Source organism: Sorex fumeus, unplaced genomic scaffold (genome assembly GCF_029834395.1).
Source record: "Sorex fumeus unplaced genomic scaffold, SorFum_2.1 ptg000047l, whole genome shotgun sequence".
NCBI classification, from domain to species: domain Eukaryota; kingdom Metazoa; phylum Chordata; class Mammalia; order Eulipotyphla; family Soricidae; genus Sorex; species Sorex fumeus.
Genome location: NW_026606104.1, coordinates 45,010,961 through 45,033,474, shown reverse-complemented (window position 1 = coordinate 45,033,474; position 22,514 = coordinate 45,010,961). Strand labels below are relative to the sequence as shown.

The 22,514-nt window shown below is 42.4% G+C and overlaps 1 protein-coding gene across 12 annotated transcripts in view; it reads right to left on the bottom strand.

Moving 5' to 3' along the window:
• The window catches only part of EPB41 (erythrocyte membrane protein band 4.1), a 154,100-nt gene that overhangs the window by 50,200 nt on the left and 81,386 nt on the right, over positions 1 to 22,514 (bottom strand). For all 12 annotated transcript variants that reach the window (XM_056123547.1, XM_056123558.1, XM_056123548.1 and 9 more), the window contains exons 7-11: positions 18,553 to 18,771; positions 12,736 to 12,823; positions 10,925 to 11,077; positions 6,045 to 6,142; positions 3,229 to 3,401 (exon numbers count right to left, since the gene is read on the bottom strand). In XM_056123547.1, coding sequence (XP_055979522.1) covers positions 3,229 to 3,401; positions 6,045 to 6,142; positions 10,925 to 11,077; positions 12,736 to 12,823; positions 18,553 to 18,771 — 731 coding nt within the window. The remainder of the gene's footprint in view (positions 1 to 3,228; positions 3,402 to 6,044; positions 6,143 to 10,924; positions 11,078 to 12,735; positions 12,824 to 18,552; positions 18,772 to 22,514) is intronic.

The following is a 22,514-nucleotide window of genomic DNA, read 5'->3' as shown; positions in this document are numbered from 1 at the left end:
CTCACAATGTTACTGGGCCCGCTCGAGCAAATCAATGAACAACGGGAGGACCGTGACCGTATTAAAAAGTCATAAAAGTTACTTTTACCATTCAGATGTATTCATGTACACAAGAGTTAGTACAGAGGGGCCAGAGAGATAGTACAGTGGATAGGGTGTTTACCTTGCATGTGGACAACTTGAATTCAATCCCTAGCACCCTATACAAACCTGGCCAGGAATGATCCCTGAGCACAGAGCCAGGAGGAAGCCCTGAGCACTACTAGGGGTTGCCCAAACCCCCTTCCAAAAAAGAAAATCCTATCACTTTGCATTTCAGAAGGTGTGGACTAAGAAGGACTCGTAGTGATGATTCTCTGGACCCAGGAACACCAACATTACACTGCTTTTGTCTAACAACAACTAAGTGTTCTCAAAGCCATAGAGTTCTTGTTCTACTAACACAATTCCTGCTAGTGTGGTGCAGGTACAATAGGATCAGTGGGTCCTTTATTCGAGGGTCCATGGCGCTCATAGGAAGATCTTGAAACACCAACAGAAAACTCAGTTGATGCTCAGGTGCACCTTACACAGGTAAGCTACCTAAGAACAGGGCTCTGACGTCTGTTCCATTTGAAATCTCCCAAGATAATACAGATGTATTCTCCTGGCAAGAATTGGCAAGACTCACAAGCAGGGGGTTGGAGCAATAGTAGAGTGGATTGGGTGTCTGCCTTGCATGCAGTGACCTGGGTTTGATCCCTGGCATTTCCACATGGTCCACTGAGCGCCGCCAGGAATGATGCCTGAGTACAGAGCCAGGAGCAACCCCTGAGCATCATCAGGTGTGACCCAAAAAGCCAAAAAGGAAAAAAAAGTGTAAAAGAATTATGTGCAGGGTTGGAAAACTAGCACAGAGGGTAAGGCGCTTGCCTTACACCCAGCCAAACTGGGTTTGATTCCCAGCACTATTTTTGGTACCCAGAACACTGCCAGGAGTGACCCCTGAGCAGAGTAACCCTAACATACACCCTCTTGCTGAGAGGATTAAATTAACTTAAAAAATAAAAGAGGGAGGTGGGGAGCCTAATAGGGAAGAGTCTATTAAAGAATGGAGGGGTTTGGAGAGAGGGTACAGGGTTAACGCAGTTTCCCTGCAACAGCAGACCCTAGTTCAATTCCCAGCATGGTGCATGGTCCCCTGAGTCCTGTCAGGAATGATCCCTGAGCACAGAGTGGAGTAAGCCCTGGACATCTCTGGGGATAGCCCCAAAACCAAATATCACTGTAGCACTGTAGCACTGTCCTCCCATTGCTCATCGATTTGCTCGAGCAGGCACAAGTAGCGTCTCACAACAAATTGTGAGACTTGTTACTGTTTTTGGCATATCAACTATGTCACTGGGAGCTTTCCAGGCTCTGCCATGCAGGCGAGATACTCTTGGTAGCTTGCTGGGCTCTCCGAGAGGGGCGGAAGAATCGAGCCCGGGTCGGCCACATGCAAGGCAAACACCCTACCTGCTGTGCTATTGCTCCAAAACCAAATAAGCAAATAAAAATAAATAAATATGGAGAAGGATCTGGGAAAAGAACGGGAAAAGTTTCCAACATCTCAATTGTTGAGAAGAACTTCTCAGTTACTGAGAAGATAGTACACAGAGTAAAAGAAGAAAGTAAAATAGAACCACAAAAAATTTCCTCTTTGGGGCATTGCTGGGTGTGGCCTAAAAACCAAAAATAAAAAACGTTCTCCTCCTCAATATATATGTAATTCAGATAAAAAGATAACACGTAATTCTGCTTGTCTTGGGGGGAGGGGGCTCACCTGATGGTTCTCAGGAATTATTCCTTGCAGACTCAAGGGGAATATATTGGAGTGCAGAGGATCAAACTTGAGTCAGCTGCATCTAAGGCAAGCGCTTTACCCACTATACTACCTCTCCAGCCTGGTTCTCATCTTCTTAAGATTATTCCAGTGAGGGGCCAGAAAGATAGTACAGTGGGTAAGGCCTTGCAGAAAGTTGTCTTAGGTTAAAACCTCAGCATTTTTTTTTTTTTTTTGCTTTTTGGGTCATACCCGGCGATGCACAGGGGTTACTCCTGGCTCTGAGCTCAGGAATCACTCCTGGCGGTGCTCAGGGAACCATATGGGATGCTGGGAATCAAACCCAGGTCGGCCGTGTGCAAGGCAAATGCCCTACCCGCTGTGCTATTGCTCCAGCCCTAAAACCTTGGCACTTTTATATGGTTCCTTGGGCACTGCCAGAAGTGATTCCTAAATGCAAAAAAGCACAGTAGAAATGACATCTGCACCTGTATGTTCACTGCAACACTGTTCACAATAGCCAGAATCTGGAAACAACACGAGTGCCTCAAAACAGATGACTGGTTAAAGAAACTTTGGAATCTACACAATGGAATACTATGCAGCTATTGGGAGAGATGAGTCATGAATGAAATCTGCTTATAAGTGGACAGACATGGAGAGTATCAAGCTACGTGAAATGAGTCTGAAAGAGAGGGACAAAAGAAGGACTGCACTCATTTGTTGAATATAAAATAACATAATATGAGACGGACAACAAGGTCAGTAGACACAAGGGCCAGGAATATTGCCCCATAGTTGGAAGCCTGTCTCATGAGCTGAGGGAGAAGGCAAGTGGAATAAAGAAGGGATCACTAAGTCAATGATGGTTGGAGGAATTGTTCAGGTTGGCAGATGTGTGCTGAAACTAGATAAAAGACCAAACACAATAACTTTCCAAATGCCCCAAACTAGAGAGAGGGTATGGGGGAAACTGTCTGTCACAGAGAGAGGAGGAGAGTAGGAAAGGGGGAGGGATACTGGGGACACTGGTGGTGGAGAATGTGCATTGGTGGAGGAATGGGTGATCATTGTTGGTTGAAACTCAAACATGAAAGCTTGTAACTATATCACACGGTGATTCAATAATAAAAAAATTTTTAAAAAAACCACCTTATTACCAAAATCTTAGCAGACTAAAATCAATAAATTATAAAGATCACATGTGGAAAAAAAAAAAGAAGTGATTCCTGAGTGCACATCAAGGAGTAATCTCTTGTTATCATCAAAACCAAAATTATTCTACTGAATTAGGTAACTAGCAAAATCCACCTCATTTTACAACTGAGATTCTTTAATTTGGCTCTTATATTGACAATAATACTCTCTTTGTTCTATCCCGAAAGAGCAAAGTTCATAAGAAATCATTAATATTCAACACGAACCTCCATCAAGGCTCCGGGATGCTCGTTTGCTGGCTGTTCGTTCAAAGTGTGGAGCAGGCCTGTCAATCAGAGCACTAGCTTGCCTGGTCTGAGCCTGAGTTCGGCCACTGTATCGAAATTTGGATCCCAGTGCAAGGAATTTGCTTTTAGGAATGGTGTCTGTAGATGTCAGTCTGGAAGAAAAAAACAGCAATCAAGTTTTATACACGAACTTATTCTAATGAGACCATGAGATTTAAAGACAAAGTCTTTATTTTAAAATGAATTTTGAAACGTTTTCTCAGCCATCTTAGAGCTAACTAAAACAGATCTCTGATCAAGCAATCATTTATCATTCAACATAATTTCTCAAAGCAATAAGGATAATTTATTTGTGACCTATAGACATATAGGGCCTGATGGTTTTCAAAATATTTTCCCCCAACAGACACATACACTTCAACACTGGAATCAAACCACACATGCAAAGCAGATGCTTGAAATGTCCCTGGTCCTCAAAATACTTTTATAGCTCTGCACTATTGTTGCTACATCCCTATAATACTTTCGTCATTTTATATAGGAAATCAAACCTCAAAAAAAAAATTACTTAACTCAGGTCACATTGTTCTTATAAGACTGAGCGGTGACCAAGTCCAAACCCAGGGCTCATCCCCAGGTCTGCTGCAATAAATATTTTGTCAAATGCACCCCAACTTCAATTAATGGTTGAATTGGAAACCTTTTGCCTAGGTTATCTGGCTTATTTTCAATCCAGAAACCTTCCTTCTAGACAGAACTCTGAGCTCTCCTTTGTCATAGCATTCACTGTATTGAATTGGGACCACCTCTGCTCATCTCCCCTATCAGACTGCAGGGGAAGGAATAAAAAGTGTAACTTATTTATCTTTGTGTTTTCATTTCTGGCACCGTGCCCAAACTAAGCACAGATTTGGTACACAATATATATTTGTTGAATAAAGAAAATTTCTACATTGAATACTACCAAGGAGAAAGCATTTTCCCCTTGGGACGGCTTAAGCTGCAGCAGCCTTTTTAAAAAATGTAGTGAAGCATTATGTATTAACACACCCTCTTATTTTAATAAAATGGTATACATGAAACCCAAACATTAAATAATACTGGTAGCAGCTAAAATACGCACTACAGATATGAAACATTTAAAATAACTTTTTTCCATCCTTATTCTTTTTTTTGTTTTTTTCATCCTTATCCTTTCAATCTTAAAGGGGATGCTGAAAGCACAAAGAAATATCTCAATGATATTAGTTAAAATTCTTTAACTGGGGATCCAGAGAGGTAGCAGAGTGGGTAAGGTGCTTGTCTTGCATGCAGGTGACTTGGGTTTGATCCCCAGCACCTCATAAAGTCTCCCCGGCTCCTCTTACATTTATTTTGAAACGAGAATTGAAATATTATTTTTTCTCTCCTTTGTGCTAATTCTGATAAGAAAATAAAAACAGAAGGAAAACATTTTATTGTTTCCTCTCTATACAGCCTGCATAAAGAGGCAAATTTATGACATGAGGTTTAAAACAATGGTTGGGAATAATCTAAGATGTAGTGGGAAGTTGTGGTGAGCCTCATGATGATGGTCCTGATGCTGAGCCCAGAGGCTCAGGGGCAATTCGTCATCCTATTCTCTTCAATGTGCTCTCAATGCCACTGGCCACGATAACCACATCTTTATTTGCTTTGGGTTTGGGGGCCACACTTGGCAGTGCTTGAGAGCTCCTCCCAGCTCTGTGTTCGGGGTCTGTGCTTGATGGTGCTCAGAGAAGTGTATGGTGAGGGGACCACACCTGGGCTTCCAGCATGCAAAGCCTGAACTCAGTTCTTTGAGGTATCTCTTTGGATCAAGTAAATGCATTTTCTATAAATACTGATCTATTAATAACTAGTTGGCCCTTTTGCTTGTTTGGGGGCCACACCTGGTGTTGCTCAAGAGTTACTCCTGGCTCTGCAGCCAGGAATCACTTCCAGCAGTGCTTGGGGGATCAAATGGGATGCTGGGGATCTAACCAGGGTTGGCCGTGTGCAAGGCCAACACCCTGCCCACTGTACCATCTCTGGCCCCAAGGTAGCTCTTTTCAATACAAGCAGCTAGTTGTCTAAAGTTTGCCTTCTCTGCTATACTATCTGGTCTTTCAGGACAGGGACTATCTTGTGGTATATTCCCAATGCCTCTCTAAAGGGAAGCACACAGCAAATGAATACAAAGTGTTCAAGACCTGGCTGGTTAGAAAGAAGACATGATAGGGACGGGGTGGGGGTTGGGGGGCTGAAGGACAGTGGGTAGGGCATTTGTCTTGTATGTGGCTAGCCCTGATTTGATCCCTGGCACCCCATATGGCACACTCCCCCCGCCCCCAGTACTGCCAGGAGAGATCCCTGATTGCAGGTCAGGAATAATCCCTGAGCACCACTGGGTGTGGCCCCAAAACAAAACAAACAAACAAAAAGAACTTTATTCAGTCCTCTATTGATTTGATACAACTGGGCTTCAAAGAGTCTCTGTGGCCCCTTTCTGGGAAATCATCAGCTTCAAATATTTAACCTTCCAGTAGAAAGGCCTCATGGAAACTAGTAAACGTAGGAATCTCTCCCTCTCTCCTCTCTTCCTTCTACCATATACATAAAGATGCTCTGGGAATGTTAAACATGTGTTTCAAGCAGAGAAGAACTAGATTCATTGTGTTTTGCTAAGGATGATCTCACTGAGCTAAATAAAAGGATGCCAGCCAAACAAAGAAGGGAATTTCAATAGCAAACTTAAAATAGAAACATACATAATTTATCCTAAGTGAGAAAAATACCTGAAAAATGTGTGATGCTCTACACAGACTTTCCATAATTTCTTAGCTGCTCGATAACTGGGAAGTTTGAATCCGATGGTACTTTCATACTGTTCTTGCTATAAAAATAAAAATAAACATAACAGTAAGTATTATTTCACTAGTGATATAATATCAGGGAAATATGGTGCTACAGACCATTGTAAGTAAGAAAAATGTTAATAGTCTCAAGACATAAAATACCATTGTAAGGTTTTTCCTGCTCATGTAAATAAATTAACTTACTGAGGGTGACTTCTTCCAAGCAAGAAAGCCAAGGAATACATTTTATATTACTATGTTTTTTTTTTTAAAAAAAAAAACCTACATATAAACGCTGTATATTTGAGAGAGATAAGTAAATCACCCTTTGATTGTCCAGATATTGCCCTCTGGTCATTAAAATTTCTTCAATCATTATTATAAGATAGTTTTAAGAAAGAATAACAGGAGCTAAAAGTAAATGAAGTAAATGAAATAATAGGAACTGGAGATTTTGATTCAAGTCATATACTTAAATTAAAGACTGCTCAGTTTTTTCCTATGATGGAACATTAACACACTGACACTGGCGTGTACCACCAGTGGCTCACACTTGGATGTTACTTAACACAAATTTCAGGGCTGACACTTGTGTACCTCTTTGACAAAAGCAAACCACAAACTGCTAGGATGACTAGGAGCACTGAGGTATTGCCCTGCTAATCTCTTGCCTTTGGTTCTTGCCTTAAGTATACTTTATATGATGGAAAGAAAATACATGCTCGTGACATGAGATATTATCATCTACATATTTAAACATGGGCTGGAGCGATAGCACAGTGGATAAGGTGCCTTGCATGCCGTCGACCTGGGTTCGATTCCCCCATCCCTCTCGGAGAGCCTGGCAAGCTACTGAGAGTATCCCACCTGCATGGCAGAGCCTGGCAAGCTCCCCGTAGTGCATTCAATATGCCAAAAACAATAACAACTAATCTCACAATGGAGACACTACTGGTGCCCACTTGAGCAACTCGATGAACAAGGAGGACAGTGATATAGGGCTACAGTGCATATTTAAACATGAAGACACTGAGATCAGATCAGGGAAGATATTATAGCTAGTAAGTGGCAGTATCATATAATCTCATGGCTTTTCCTATAATACGTCTAGATCATCTAACATAGTTGTAATGCCACTCTTCTCAAAATCTGTAGCTTTTAAACCGCTTTCTCAAGAAATCTGCATCTGTGGACGGGGAGACGGTTCCAAGGACTGGAGTTCATGTTGTGTAAGTGGAAGCCTGGGTTTCATTCCTGATACTGCATGGCCCTCTTATACCAAGCCAAGAGCAGCTTCCAAGTTTTGGGGGTATTACCCCCAAAACCAAAATAAATAAATATAATTTAAAAACCTGAAAAAAATTTTGGCATTCAGGACTGGAGAGATAGCACAGTGGGTAGGGCATTTGCCTTGCACGCGCCTGACCCGGGTTCGATTCCCAGCATCCCATATGGTCCCCTGAGCACAGCCAGGAATAACTCCTGAGTGCAGAGCCAGGAGTAACCCCTGTGCATCGCCAGGTGTGACCCAAAAAAGCAAAAAAAAAAAAAAAAAATTGGCATTCAGAGTAGACCCTTAAAGAAACCATAATTTTTGTAGTTTCTATGATTATTGTTAATATTTGAGCATATTAATTCCTTTTCTGACTTCTCAAATTAAACCATAGGATTGTTGATACTACCAGGCACAAAGGAAGTCCTCAAATGAGTATTTGCTGATGACTGGCTCTTGGAAAGCCGGGGACAGTGCCAAGAGCTGAGTGCACTAGCATGCTGGAGCCCAGGGCCCCACTCCAGGCTCTACCTGGTCCTCTGAGTACCCACGGGTCAACCCTGAGCACTGAGCTGGGAGTAGTTCACTGCACACCACTCAGCATAGCCCAAAACTAAATAAAAATGGCTTCTTCCTCGATCCCCAGCACCACACACAGTCCCCCGAGCATTGCCAGGAGTGATCCCTGAATGCAGAGTCGGGAGTAAATCCTGAGCAACACCAATTTGTGGCTCCAAAACAAGCAAGAAAACAAAGACGTTTGAATTTGAAGCTGAGGGAAGACACTGACCATTCCATGTTAGTCACAGGGAAATAATAATGGCACTAAACAGTGTTTTGTTGATAATCCTTTCCCTAAAATTTTAAGGCTGCACACCCAGTATTTATATGCCAATACTGAGGCATTTCTCACAGGTAGAGGGTGCTATATACACACAAAAGCTACTTTCCATTAGTCACAGGCTTTTCTGTTCAGAACTTTTAGTTATTTAATCATCAAGCCAATGATGACAAACATACTATGTCCCCTGAATAATAAAGAACCAGTCTTAGATTTGTCCACTCTTCTGCTTAATCAGTGGCAGAAACTAGACATTCTTTCCCTTGCTATGCGAGTATAGCCCTTTACTCTAAAAGTTAAATTTGCCTAACAAGTTATTACTTGAATTTGACCACTAGTAACGGAGTTATCAGGCACAACATTATTAAAGATCTAGAACTGACTAGAGAGATAGTATAGGAGGTAGGACACTTGCCTTGCACACGGCAAACCCAGGTTCGATCCCTGGCACCCCCAGATTGTCCTCTGAGCCCTGCCAGGAATGACCCCTGAGTGCAGAGCCAGGGAAAAAGCTCAAAGGGCTTGAATGTATGCTTTTCATGTCACAGGCCTGGGTTCAATCCCTTGCAAAATTGGTACCTTGCCAAGCACCACTGGTAGTGACCAATAAGCATTAAGTAGTCTCTGGGCACTGCTAGATGTGGTCCCCAAACAAGACAAAACAAAACAAAAATCTAAAGTCTAGAGCACAACCCAAGAATATATTCTGAGTAAAGACTAGAAACTATGCATATAATTTTATGCAGAAAATTTTAATTATGAGTAGTATCAGTGACTTAATTCCACGATTGAATTTTCATGTGTACCAGGAATATGGCTTAATGGAAGAGCATATGCCTTGTGAGTATGAAGCCTTAGGTTCAAAACTTGTCACTACAAAAACAAAATAAAAAAACCTCATGTGGGGCTGGAGCAATAGTACAGCAGGTAGGGCATTTGCCTTGCACGCGGCCAACCCGGGTTCAATCTCCGGCATCCCATATGGTCCCCCAAGCACTGCCAGGAGTAATTCCTGAGCATCGCTGGGTGTGACCCAAAAGCAAAAAAAAAAAAAAAACCCTCATGCAACTGAAATTAAAAATATTTTCACAAGGGCTGGAGAGACAGCTTCAAATGCAGGAGGCTTGGTTTGATACAGTGCCACTGAGCACAGAAACAGAAGTAGGTTCCAAGGTTCCAAGCACTGTTGACTTTGACCAAAAAATAATTTTTTATTTGTTTTTTGGCCACATCTAGTGGTGCTCTGTGCTCAGGGATCACAGCTGGTGGGACCATATAGGATATAGGGAATTGAACCTGGCTCAGTCACATGCAAGGCAAATATCCTATCCCCTGTATTATATAGTCCCTCCAAAATAACATTTTTCTCCTCAAATATCTGCAAGGAACAAATTTATGAACTCAAGCTTCGCTTCTGGCCATGGAATATTTCCAAGGAGAAATGACCAGAGGAGCAGTAGTGAAGAGGAGAAATCTTATGGGACTGATTTATAAAACAGAATTTTCAGTCTCTGAATGGTCTCAGCTGTGAGAGACCACTTAGATCAATTATTAAGTGTTGGCCCACAAACCAGTGCACAGAGGCCAGAGCAATAGTACAGCAGTGAGGGTGTTTGCCTTACATGCGGCCGGCCTGGTTTAGATCCCTGACATCCCATGTTGTACCCCACGCACTGCCAGGAGTAATTCCTGAGTGTAGAGCCAGGAGTAACTCCTAAGCACAATTGCGTGTGCCCCACCCCGCAAAAAAAATAAACAACACAAACCAGTACAGATATGGTCCTTATATGGAAAAAGGTCAAAGATCACTATATTTATCAGTGGCTCTCAGAGTTAATGCAGTGGTTCTCAGAGTTGATGGATCTTGGAATCACTTAAACAGATTTAAAATACTAAGTTGGAGAGATAATACAGGGTTTAAGGGGCTTTCCTTGCAAAAAGCTGACCCAGGGTCCTTCATGGCCACCAGGGGTCACTCTGAGCACTGAGCTAGAAACAGACCTTGAGTACCACTGGGTGTGGCACCAAAACCAAAAATCAGTTAATTAATTTAAAATAGAATTAATAATACCTACCACCAAGAGTGATCCCTGCGCCCAGAGCCAGGAGTAATCCCCTAAGCACTGCTGGGTGTGACACTCCTATGCCCATACTCTGGCCCCCCCAACAAAAACTAGTGACACTGGGGTCCCACCCTCAGAGATTATTCTGATACAACTGTTGTGGTTGGGGTCTGGCCTTCAAACACATTACTGAGAATATCAGAAAGACATTAGGAATTGTAAAAGCTTTTCAGGTAATTCAAATAAGGAGAAGTTTGAGAACCTCTGTCTTAAACAGAAAATGACACAACACAGAAAATAAAAATAGATGTTTGGTGTCTGATTTGGGGGGGGGGGTAAACTCTAAATAATAGTGGTGAATCTTTTATTGAAACAATGAATCTAATCAAAGCAGATAGAGTGTTAACCAGAATTCATCACCCTCACAGGGACGGGGAGGGGTGGGGGGTGGGGTTTTATTGGGGTTCTTCATGGTAAAAAATAACTATTGGTAAAGGGAAATGTGTTTGATATTTGCAGGACTGAGATCTAAACCTGAAAGCTTTGTAACCTTTCCCACAGTGATTCAATAAATAAAAAAAAAAAATAGATGTTTGGGAACGACTCTATTTGTTTCAGGAGAAAATAAACATGAATTTCATACCTCTCCAGGTCGAATTTTGATGAAAAAGCTGCTACGTTTGTAGGAAATCTTCAGCACTTTGGGCCAAGGAAAGCGGTTAATTCTCAGCTTATCTTTGTAAACCAGAAGGCCACTAGAGCAGACGCCCAGGATGATATCCACTCCTTCCAAGTCCTGCAAAAAGAAAAGCACTAGCAGTTTTCAGTCTTGAGCAAAGTGCTTGACACAGTATTGGCAATTAATAGATAATCCAGAGTTACCAATAATCAAAGGCACTTGCCTTACACAGGACTGGCCCTGGTTTGAATCCCCCAGTACCACCAGGGTTCACGTCCATGCACAAGCCCCTGAGCACCACTAGGTGTGGCCCAAACCCCACCCCCAAAATATCCACTTCCAATTTAAACTTAATCATTCTATTTCTATTACCCATTTCAAAGAAACGCCAATAAAAAAATTTTATACATGAAAATGTTCAGATTGTATAAAAATCAAAGAATAAAACGGAATACATAAGCATTAGGGTTTTATTATCTACCCCTATAGAGAAATACGATGTTGCTATTAAATAGCTACATAGGGCCAGGCTATAACTGAAAAAGGGCTTGAGGTCCTTGAGGTCCTGAAAATGTCCCCAAGTTACTATTACTGCATGGGCATGCCCAGGTACGGCAGCTGGGCAGAACACCACACCCTAGACTGGAAGAACCAGACTAAGTGTTGCCAGTAGTGACCCCCACCCCAGCCACAATGCTGGGAAGCAAGCAAACAAACAAACAAAACCTACAGAATTTATGAAATAAACAAATAAAAATGGAAATGATACATAATGACATTAAGAGAAAGGAACCAAGATAAGTACACAGTCTGAACCCACAACATGAGAAAATAAATACAGAACAGATGAACATCTCAACATGGTAATGGCATTCTCAATAAAGAAGCCCCCCAGCCGCAGGGTTGGAGCAGCCGGAGGAGCCACTCCCAGAAAGGCCTGGTTTCGAGCGAAGGCTGCGTGCCTGGGGCCACCAGGGCGGGCCCTGCAGTGCTCAGGGACCACGTGGACTGAAGATCAAACCTAAGGCTTCCCAGATGTTAGGTTTATGCTCTAGGCTTGAGTAATCTCCCCAGCCCTTCATGTCATTCTTTTAAAGATATTTTTGGCTTTTTGGGTCACACCTGGCAATGGTCAGAGGTTACTCCTGGCTCTGCACTCAGGAATTACTCCTCGCGGTGCTCTGGGGACTATATGGGATGCCAGGGATTGAATCTGCCTTGGCCATGTGCAAGGCAAATACCCTTCCCACCATACTATCCACTCAGGCCCCCTCATGTCATTCTTTAGGTTTCATTATTAGTAATTTTCTAGGCCTATACACAAATATGTGTGATTCCAATAAATATGCTTATACACACATACCAATATACATGTATGTGATAAAATTAGCCCACATTTACAGAGTTCTTTATAAGGACATTTTTAATTGTGTGTCACCAATGCCTATAATTCAAGGAAAATAAATTCCACCTGAATTAAATGTCACCTGAAATGGCAGATGATTAGCTAAGTAATCTAAAGGAGTCATCACTCCTTTTCTCCAAATGAATACAAACACGTGTGACCTCGATGTCAACTTTAATTTTGGAGGTATAATTGCAAAAGGCCAATTCGATTCATACATTTGATATACTTAACATATTCAATGAATGAACTTAACAATAACCACTATCGCTTCTGAATATTTTATTATACCCCATGTAAAGGTTATTTTTAATAGCATATGACACAGGTACAATACATGCATATTAATAAAGGCCAAAGTTATCATTACCTTTGCTTTATGAAGGTCGACACCATACATAGACAACTTTTTGGCATTCTCAAGAAATTCCAAGTCAGCCTGAGCTGGAGTCATGGACCTTTGAAAGAACAAAAATTCAAATATTGTCTGAGTGTCAACAAATAACATTTGCATATTAAAAAATATTACATAAATACATATAAAACATATTTCAGTCCTGAAAGTAGAATAGTAATGATGTAAGATTCCTATCAGTATCTGTATCTAAATGATAGAAATGTGGTGGAGAAAAAGTAATCTTGGAGAAAAAAAGTCACGAAAAAGCTCTCGGGGAGAAAAAAAAAAAACAGTCCTATTAAATATTTCTTTTAAGGTTGCCATATCGAGACTCATTCTGCCCCCTCCTGCTTCTCAACCTTTTCCTACAACAAACATACACTCCTCCCACTAATGTTTCTTGCCAAGGAGGTGACAAAATCAAATCCTCTAAGGGCCTGGTGCAATTTATAATATCTTCCTAGCTGCAGTGTTCTCTCCATACTCCTGAATTGAGTCATTATGGAAATGAAGCAGGAGGCCAGCTGAAGTTACTTAACTGGGGATTCTTAATGGGGGCAGGCTTGATGAAAAGAAAATTTCTGCTAACAGATGGTGTCCTGCCCACTGAGCTAAACAAAATAAATTGGTTAATAGAAGCATGTAGATAATGGGGCAGCTTTATTCTGTTACTAAGATGTCTTCACTGGAAAGCATATAATGAATTAAAATTGTTTGAAAACAATCAGTCTCACTGACTAAACACATTGGGTTCTTTTCTTCTCTTTTTGTTAACTTTCCTCTCTTCTGAAAAGTGATCATGAACTGTTATTTTGGGCTTTGAAGGAAAGATTGCACTCCTAATATGGCTTCATTCAGACCCATCAAAAATAACTACATGGTAACAGTCACATCCCCCAGAGAGCTGAACCCCGCCTCCTGATGACTGCCTCAACAGCAGGGGCCCAGTCATTCAACTAGAGAAAGTCTCTTCCTATCACATCTGTGTATATCCTCATTTAAGAGAGCAAAGAGATCTTTAGAATAACAACAAAATCTCAAAAGAGGCTACAGATCTGTTTGAGTCATCCCTCCTCAATAAACTTTTCACAGGTACTAAAGCTAAAGGTGTAAACCTGAATTCTATTAATGGGTCTGAAACTGAAAATACACACACACACACACACACACACACACACACACACACACACACACACACACGAGAACAGGAAAATTAACCCGTATAGACAGGCAGGGTCTGAGAGAAGGTTACAGGGGTTAAGGCGTGTGTGCCTTGCTGTGGCAGACCCTGGTTTGATCCCTGATCACAGATGGTTATGACCCATAAACCCACGTTAGGCAAGCTTTGTAGGATACTTACCCCAATATAAAGTATATACTTTCTCTTTCTTTCTCCTCTCCCTCCACCATTCTCTTCCTTTGCTGTTTTAATCTCGAGGGGTCACACCCTTTTCCTATTGCTAGAACCCCTGTTGTGCCCCGGAGACCCTAATGAGTATAGCTGGACCCGTTTTCTGCAACACTGACAGGGCTGGTCATCAAACTCATAGCAAGGAAGGCGCTCTACCCCTGGGCCACAAACCCAGGCCCAAAACAGTGCTTTTCTGATTCAACTTACTCCCTATTTGTTTTTGTTCTTACTATCATTGATGGAGGGCCAGAGAGATGGTATAGTGGATAGGGCACTTGCCTTGCACACACAGCCGATCCAGGTTCAATCCTAGGCACCCTGAGTCAGAGACAGGAATAATCTGAGCACTGTCAGGTGTGGCCCAAAACACACACACTCAAAATAAAAACAAACCAGGGGCTCTGCCTATCTGCCCACAATGTACCAATCCTGTGAGCCATCTCTTCAGCCCTGATGCTTGTGTTAATTTTTCTTTCTTTTGGCCTCCTAAGTGAACTTTGAGAGGTGGTGGGGGTGGGGCAGGGAGGGACATGGGGCTGGTGGGGGGACTGGGCAATGGTTCAATGCACGGGCCCGAGGATGTGGTACTGCTCTGACCTTGGGATGCCAAAGATACCCAGATCATCCCAGCAGTTCTCAGGGGCCACCAGACCAGGGCTACACTTGGGGGACCATGTGGTGCCAGGAATCAAACCCAGGCCTCAGATTGGGCACAGCAAGGCATGCGCCCTAATCACTGTGTATCTTCTGGGTTCTGCATTGAAAACTTTTAATATGATTAAGATTTTTTTAAAATGCTTTAAATCTTTTGAAAACACTTAAACTTAAAAGCAATCTAAAATACATCCTCCCTGCCTGCCCCTTAACCACTGGAGAATAAAAGTGCCTTCTCAAATTCTTGGGTGTTTAATTCCTATAAATAAGGACATTCTCCTACAAAAACCTCAATACAAGCAATGAAATCAGTAAACCGATGTATCGCTGTCATCTAATCCCAGACCCCGTACAAATGTCGTCAGTTGTCCTGTATAGCAGGAGCTGGTTTTGCATCCCGAGTTTCATGCAGTTCATGTCTCTTTGGCCTCCTTCACTCAAGAATAGCTCCTTTATCTTCCTCTGATTCACACAGTCTTGATCTTTTGAAAATCACAAGCCAGTTATTCTGCACAATAGCTCTCAATTTGGGTCTGATGGTGTTTTCTCCTGAGTGGGTCCTGTTGTGATCCTAAATTCCCAACAACTTTTGAAAGCAGTAACAACCCAACTGAGATTAGATACCTCAAATGATTAAGAGCTCTATGTATCTCTGCATGCTTTTTTCCACTCTGGAGAAGCCCTTGTTCTCAAACATGTATTTCTCTTCCTTCTCTCCTCTTTCTAAGAAAGTTTCATTCAATTAAAAACTAACTTGAGGGGCTGGAATGACAGCACAGCGGGAAGGGCGTTTGCCTTGCACTCAGCAGACCTGGGTTCGATTTCCAGCATCACATATGGTCCCCCAAGCACCATCAGGAGTAATTCATGAGTGCAGAGCCAAGAGTAACCCCTGTGCATCATGGGTGTGACCCAAAAAGCAAAAAACAAAACAAAACAAAACCACTAACTTGAGAGAGAGAGAGAGAAAGAAAGAGAGAGAGAGACAGAGAGAGACAGAGTCAGAGACTTGATTACATATAGGTATGGAGTTGGCAAAGGATAATTTTAAAAATATCCATGGGGCTGAAGCAATAGTACAGACGGTAGGGTACTTGCCTTCCATGCAGCTGGTCTGGGTTCAATCCCCAGCAACCCAGATGATCTCCCAGTCTGCCAGGAATGGAGCCAGGAGTAAGCCCTGGGCACTGCTGGATATGGCCCCCCTTCAAAAAATATTCATTGGTCTAGGCCAAAGAGAAGGTCAAAGGGCTGAAATACATACGTGGCATGCATGGAGACCCATTAGTCCCCCAGAAATGCATGGTCTCCTAGCATGGGCACAGCAATGGGAAGACATCCCACAAATAAAATCCACAAGCCTAACCTGGACTTTAGTGTTTTTTTTTTTTGCTTTTTGAGTCACACCCGGTGATGCACTCAGGAGACGATATGAAATGCTGCGAATCAAACCCAGAGTGGCCGCGTGCAAGGGAAACGCCCTACCTGCTGTGTTATTGCTCCAGCCCCCTAATCTGAACTTTGAAGAGACCTTTTCCACCTGTGCGATTTCACATTATACATTTCACTAAAAATATTGCTTCACTAAGTTCTAAACATTCTGAATGTTAACACACTATATTACATGATATTTTGAAAAATGACTTTCATTAAAGTCACCAGTGGCCTCATGAAAGCAGTCCAACTATCTAGACCATATCAAGATCATGGTACCAGAACTGACAGAAGCAAAACGGGCACCCAGAACTGGTGCACTCTGAGCTCAGGCTTTCTTGTTGCATCTCAATCTGTGCAGCTATGTGGAAGCTCTTCAATGCAAGATCACCCGATGGCTAGACAGAACAGTTAATTCCATGGAAAGACAACTGAAACCACTCTTGGACTTCTCTCTTCGTTTCCCTCTTGTTTGGAACCACACCCAGTGGAGATAGGGGCTATTCCTGGCTGGACCAGGGACCGGGAAATCAGGGGATCTGCTTGGGAGGAAAATCCCTTTTAGCAGTGCCTGGAGGACCATATGGTTTCAGAGATCAGACAGGGTCTCCTGCATGCAACACATGCACTCCAGCCCTTAGAATGGTCTATCCAGCCCCTTTGAATTTTCCTTTTAACAATGAAGCCCCCTGGAACACCATAACTCAAACTAACATAACTCAAGCACTCACAGCGGGTAGGGCATCTGCCTTGCACGCAGCCAACATGGCCAACCCGAGTTCGATTCCTCCGCCCCTCTCGGAGAGCCCGGCAAGCTACCGAGAGTATTCGATATGCCAGACACAGTAACAACAAAGTCTCCAATGGAGACGTTACTGGGCCCGCTCGAGCAAATCGATGATCAACGGGAGGGCCTTTACTTTACTTACTTACTTACTCAAGATTGAGACTAGACATTCATGTTAATAAGCTAAGGCAACTTAACTTATTAACAAGTCACTAAAAAGAAAAAAATGGGATGGATGGCAAGAAGAAACACAAATTATCCTGACATTTTAATGTTAGCTAACATTTCTTGAACTACCACGTGTGAGATATTGAAGCCTGTGTACATACTAACTCTCTAACCCTATCAGGAACGCCATATTACCCTGCGGTAATCAGACAAACAAGGAACCTGGGACTCTGAAGAGGCTGAGTAAGTTACCCAAGGTTTCAAGGCCAGAACGAGCTGAGTCAAGATTTTAACCCAGATAGCACAGCAGGTACTACCTGACCTGGGCTCAATCTCCATATAGTCAGCCTGCTGAGCACTGCTAGAGTGATCCCTGAGCACAGAGCCAGGAATAAGCCCTGAGCACAGCTAGGTGTGGTCCCAAATACTTCCCTCCGCTCCACTCCCAAAACAACCAAACAAAAAAAAATAGAGAATTTTTTTTTCTTTTTGGGTCATATCTGGCAATGCACAGGGGTTACTCCTGGCTCTGTACTCAGGAATTACTCCTGGTAGTGCTTGGGGAACCATATGGGATGCTGGGAATCGAACCCGGGTTGGTCACGTGCAAAGCAAACACCCTACCCGCTGTGCTATCACTCCAGCCCCACAGAGAGAAATATTGTAACTCTTGCTCTGTGTGTGTGTGTGTGTGTGTGTGTGCGCGCGCGCGCGCGCTCGTGCACTCGCATGTGCACACGGGCACGAAGACTCCTGGGATTCCACTCCAGGGCCCCTCAACTGCAAAGTCCTTGATTTTAATCCCTGTGTTATATAACCTCCCAATAGTACCAATTATTTTCATGAAAGAGAAAACAGTGGATTCAATAAAGACTTAAAAAAAAAATACCTTCAGGGGCCCTCTAAAGTCTATTTATGTATGGAGAATCCCAACATGCCTTACTCTAAGAATCTCAAGTCACCTCATATAGCTTAGTAAGTTTAAAATCTGGATCAAAGGTTCAAAGATTTTTTTTAAGGTATTTTATTTTATTTTTGCTTTTTTTGGGGGGTGACTCCTGGCCATGCTCAGGGGTTACTCCTGGTTCTGCACTCAGGAATTACTCCTGGCAGTGCTCAGGGGAGCATATGAGATGCTAGGGATCAAACCTGGATCAGAGTGCAAGGCAAAATGCCCTACCCACTGTATGATGGCTCTAGCCCCTCAAAGGGCCAAAGATTCTTTGTACAGCACCATGATGTTCCCACTCAGGCAACCACTGAACCAATCCCAGGCCAAGGACTCTAGCTTATGGCAAGACAAAACACAATTAACACCGACTGGAGACATATTTACCTGTAGGACTTATGCAGTTCCATGACCTTCTCTTCAAGTTCCTTGGTCTGATTTGGGGCCAGTTTAAAATCACTGACATAATCCACACCGTGGAGCTCTGGGTCATAGTCACCCAGTTCAGACTGTATGGTGTAAGAGCCTAGCAATGCTAAAGTTGCAAAAGAACAGGGCAGACGTCCTGCAACAATGTCCTGCCGAAGCTGAAGACATAAATAATATCTATAACCAAAAAGAAAAGATATTACCAAGTGAGCAATAAGAGAGCAACAGAAAAAAATAAATAATATCAATAACTATTCACACTAAGTATTGAATTTTGTACTATTATTTTACTATTATTGTACTATTTTGTACTATTATTGTACTATTATTTTTTTCCTTTCTATATGCTTGAAATTTTTCTAAATTTAAAAAAAATGACTGGGGGCTGGAGCGATAGCACAGCGGGTAGGGCGTTTGCCTTGCATGCAGCCAACATGGCCAACACAAGTTCGATTCCCAGCACCCCATATGGTCTCTGAGCACCGCCAGGAGCAATTCCTGAGTACATGAGCCAGGAGTAACCCCTGAGCATCGCCGGGTGTGACCCAAAAAGTAAAAAAATGACTGCTGGATTTTCATGGTTGGAAAGTAGTTTAAAGTGATGTCAAGAAACAGAAGTCAAGAAAAGTCTGAAGGAGATAAAGCATTAATATTTTGGGGCATGTACTAAGTAACATATATGTATGTATAAAATCTCCCATTTAATCTTCATATGCAGAACTGAGAAAGTGGTCTCAAGGTTAAAAGACTGCTCAATATCGAATGGTAAAGGCTCTTTGGTATCAAACCTGGACTCTGTTTTCTATCACCTTGTTTATTCAGGCTTTGAATGAATATCTGAACTAACAGATGAACGTTTTGCTTCTTTCTCTCCATGATGGGATAAGTTACACACAGCTTTCCAGGCACTAACATCGTTTAAGATTTATTCCCCAATGTGCTGAGTGTTGGAATTCTAATGGGGATAAGACAGTTCAGTTCAGCAAACCAACTGAACCTACATAGGTCAGTATAACACTCATACTCACGACTCTGGCTTAGTTGACCAATTCAGACTTTACCAAATGGGAAAGATGATTAAGCTAAAATCTTCTCTATTAATTAGAATCACATCTTTGGTGGGATGATAAAAAAAATGTTGAATAACATAGCCATCCGCAATCACTTCTGCTCCCTATAATTAGTCACTACATACACTCTTGGATTTGATGTTGTATTTGATGTTGGTATGGAGGCCATACTGAGTGGTGCTCCAGGACTTTACTCCTGACTTGGTTCTCAGAGGTCACTCCAGGCCGTGTTCGGGAACCATGCAGTGAGTGTCAAAGACCACACCTGGGTCTCCTGGCTGCAGAGCATGTGCACTAGCCCTCTGACTTACCTTCCTGCCCACCTGTGTCTGATTTTAAGTGAGACCAATGCCAGCCAAGTTACAGAATCTAAGCAATCTCTAAAATGTACGCGACTAGCAAATATTCTTAGGAATTTGTTTTGGAATATACATAATGAACCTCCATGAAGAAATATATGCAAATACAACTCTTAAGAAATAAGTGTTATTTATGGAAAAAAATAACCAAATAATTTTTTCCATGCTGAGATATGTCATCCCAATTTCAAGAATGTGCTAATAGTAGCTAGACAAAGAATATTTTTAACGGTATTAGATATTTCACAATATTTAATAACCAGATTTTATAATATATTTTTTATTTTTTTGTTTTTGGCCCACACTCAGCAGTGTTCAGGGCTTACTCCTGACAGTGCTTGGGAGATCATATGGATGCAGGAGATCGAGCCCAGATCAGCAAGCACCTTACCTGTACTATCTCTCTGACCCCTAATAAGCAGATTTTTTTAAAAAAAGAGTTCACTTAGGTTTTTCCTTTATTTGAAATAGGTGAAAACTGAAGCCCAAAGATTACATTTTTCTGGAATCAGACAGTTGACAGCACAATCAGAATTAGAAAACAGCTTCTCAGTATGTACAGTTCACTGGATAAGCACTTACTATGTATGAACAAGCTGCTAAGGATACAAATACAGATACAGATAGTTTTTTTTTAAATTTATTTATTGAATCACTGTGAGAATAGTTACAAAGCTTTCAGGTTTAAGTCTTGGTCATACAATGATCAAACACCCATTCCTTCACCAGTGCATATTTTTCACCACCAAGAGCCCCAATATACCCCCTATCCCACCCCTCCACCTGCCCGTGAGGCAGATGATTTCCACTTCACTCTCTCTCTCTACTTTGATTACATTCATTATTTTGACAAAAGATGCACCATTATTAACAAATACAGATAGTATTACTCTTTATACTAAATGTGCCACTTTCCCATTTTCTTTCGTTCTAGGTTAATATTTATTTACCTAGAGCCCAATAAGGGCTACTCTCCTAAATATAACAACACCGAGATAGCTTTTCTATCAAAATAAGAAAGAACAGGTTGGATAGACAGCACTGGGCACTTGCCTTTCATCCAGCCAACTCTGGTTCAAATCCCCAGCACTACATATGGCCCCCGAGCACTGTTAGTGGTCAATACTGAGCATAGAGTCAGGAACAGTCCCCAAGCACACACAGTGTGGCCCAAAACCACACACACACACACACACACACACACACACACACACACACACAAAGAAGATAGTGGGAGAGGAGCAATTTTAAAACACATACATAGGGGGTATGGTGCTGCCAGCAGGTCAATCTGTACCTGTGAGGTGAGTGCATCAGCAGTCTGATGGTGCCTTCAGATACCCCCAAATTGCTGCTGTGCCTTTGGTTAGACCCCAAAAACTTGGGGCAAAATTTACCCAAAAAGTAAACGGCCAAAAGTTAGGTATGTGGGAGACACATCCACAAATCACCTCCGGCTCAGCTATATAATTGGAGGAATGGCCTCTCTGGTTCCTGATTGAACTGCTTAATGGCCATGATCCCAGAGACTCAGAAACAAATCTTGAAACCCAGCAGCTTTTGGCAGAAATGCGTCCGGACCCCTCAGTAAGTTACTGTCGCTGGGCCACCCCAGAGGTGAAAGGGTGCTGTCCCTCCATCTGCTCCCCCTTGGCGGCCTGCTGGTTGCCATCCTTCAGAGGCCACTGGACAGTCAGGTTTGGGCCCTCTGTGATAAGACATGCGGGGCCTCACGGGATGGGGGTGGAGCTGGCCCTTTCCTCCCCATTCCAGCAAGACCCTGAGTCGCCACCCACGAACAGCCTCTCTGACTCCTGATCAAGCTGCTTAATGGCCATGATCCCAAGACTCAGGAACAAATCTTGGAGTTCAGCAAGTTTTGGCAAAAATCCCTCCAAATTTAATTGTTAAAATTTCAGAATTTCAAAATCACGCGGCCACTACTGCAGCCATGCAACATATGTTATTCTTAATGAGCAATAGAAAACAAATTGTCTACTGTTGCCTTTTCAGCAGATACGAGTGTTGGAGTAAAATCCCAAATAATAATGGTGAGTCAGGTGTCAAAATATTGATTGTAATCAAAGTAGAGAGAGAGTAATGTGAAAATAATCAGCCCCACAGGTAGGGGGAGGGTTTGGGATGGGGGTATACTGGGGTTTTTGGTGGTGGAGAATAGGCACTGGTGAAGGTACAGATGTTTCATTTTATGACTAAGACTTAAACCAGAAAGCTTTGTAACTGCTCTCACAGTGATTCAATAAATAAAATTATAAAAAATGAAAAAAAAAACACATACAGTGAGGCTAGTTCATTGTGCATGCACATGGTGCCTTTTGGGGGGGAGGGCCTTTGGAAAGTGGTGTGGTTTATAGGTGTCCTATTAGATGTTGACATAAAATTAGCACTGTAGCACTGTCCTTCCGCTGTTCATCGATTTGCTCAAGCGGGCACCAGTAACAACTCCATTGTGAGACTTGTTGTTACTGGT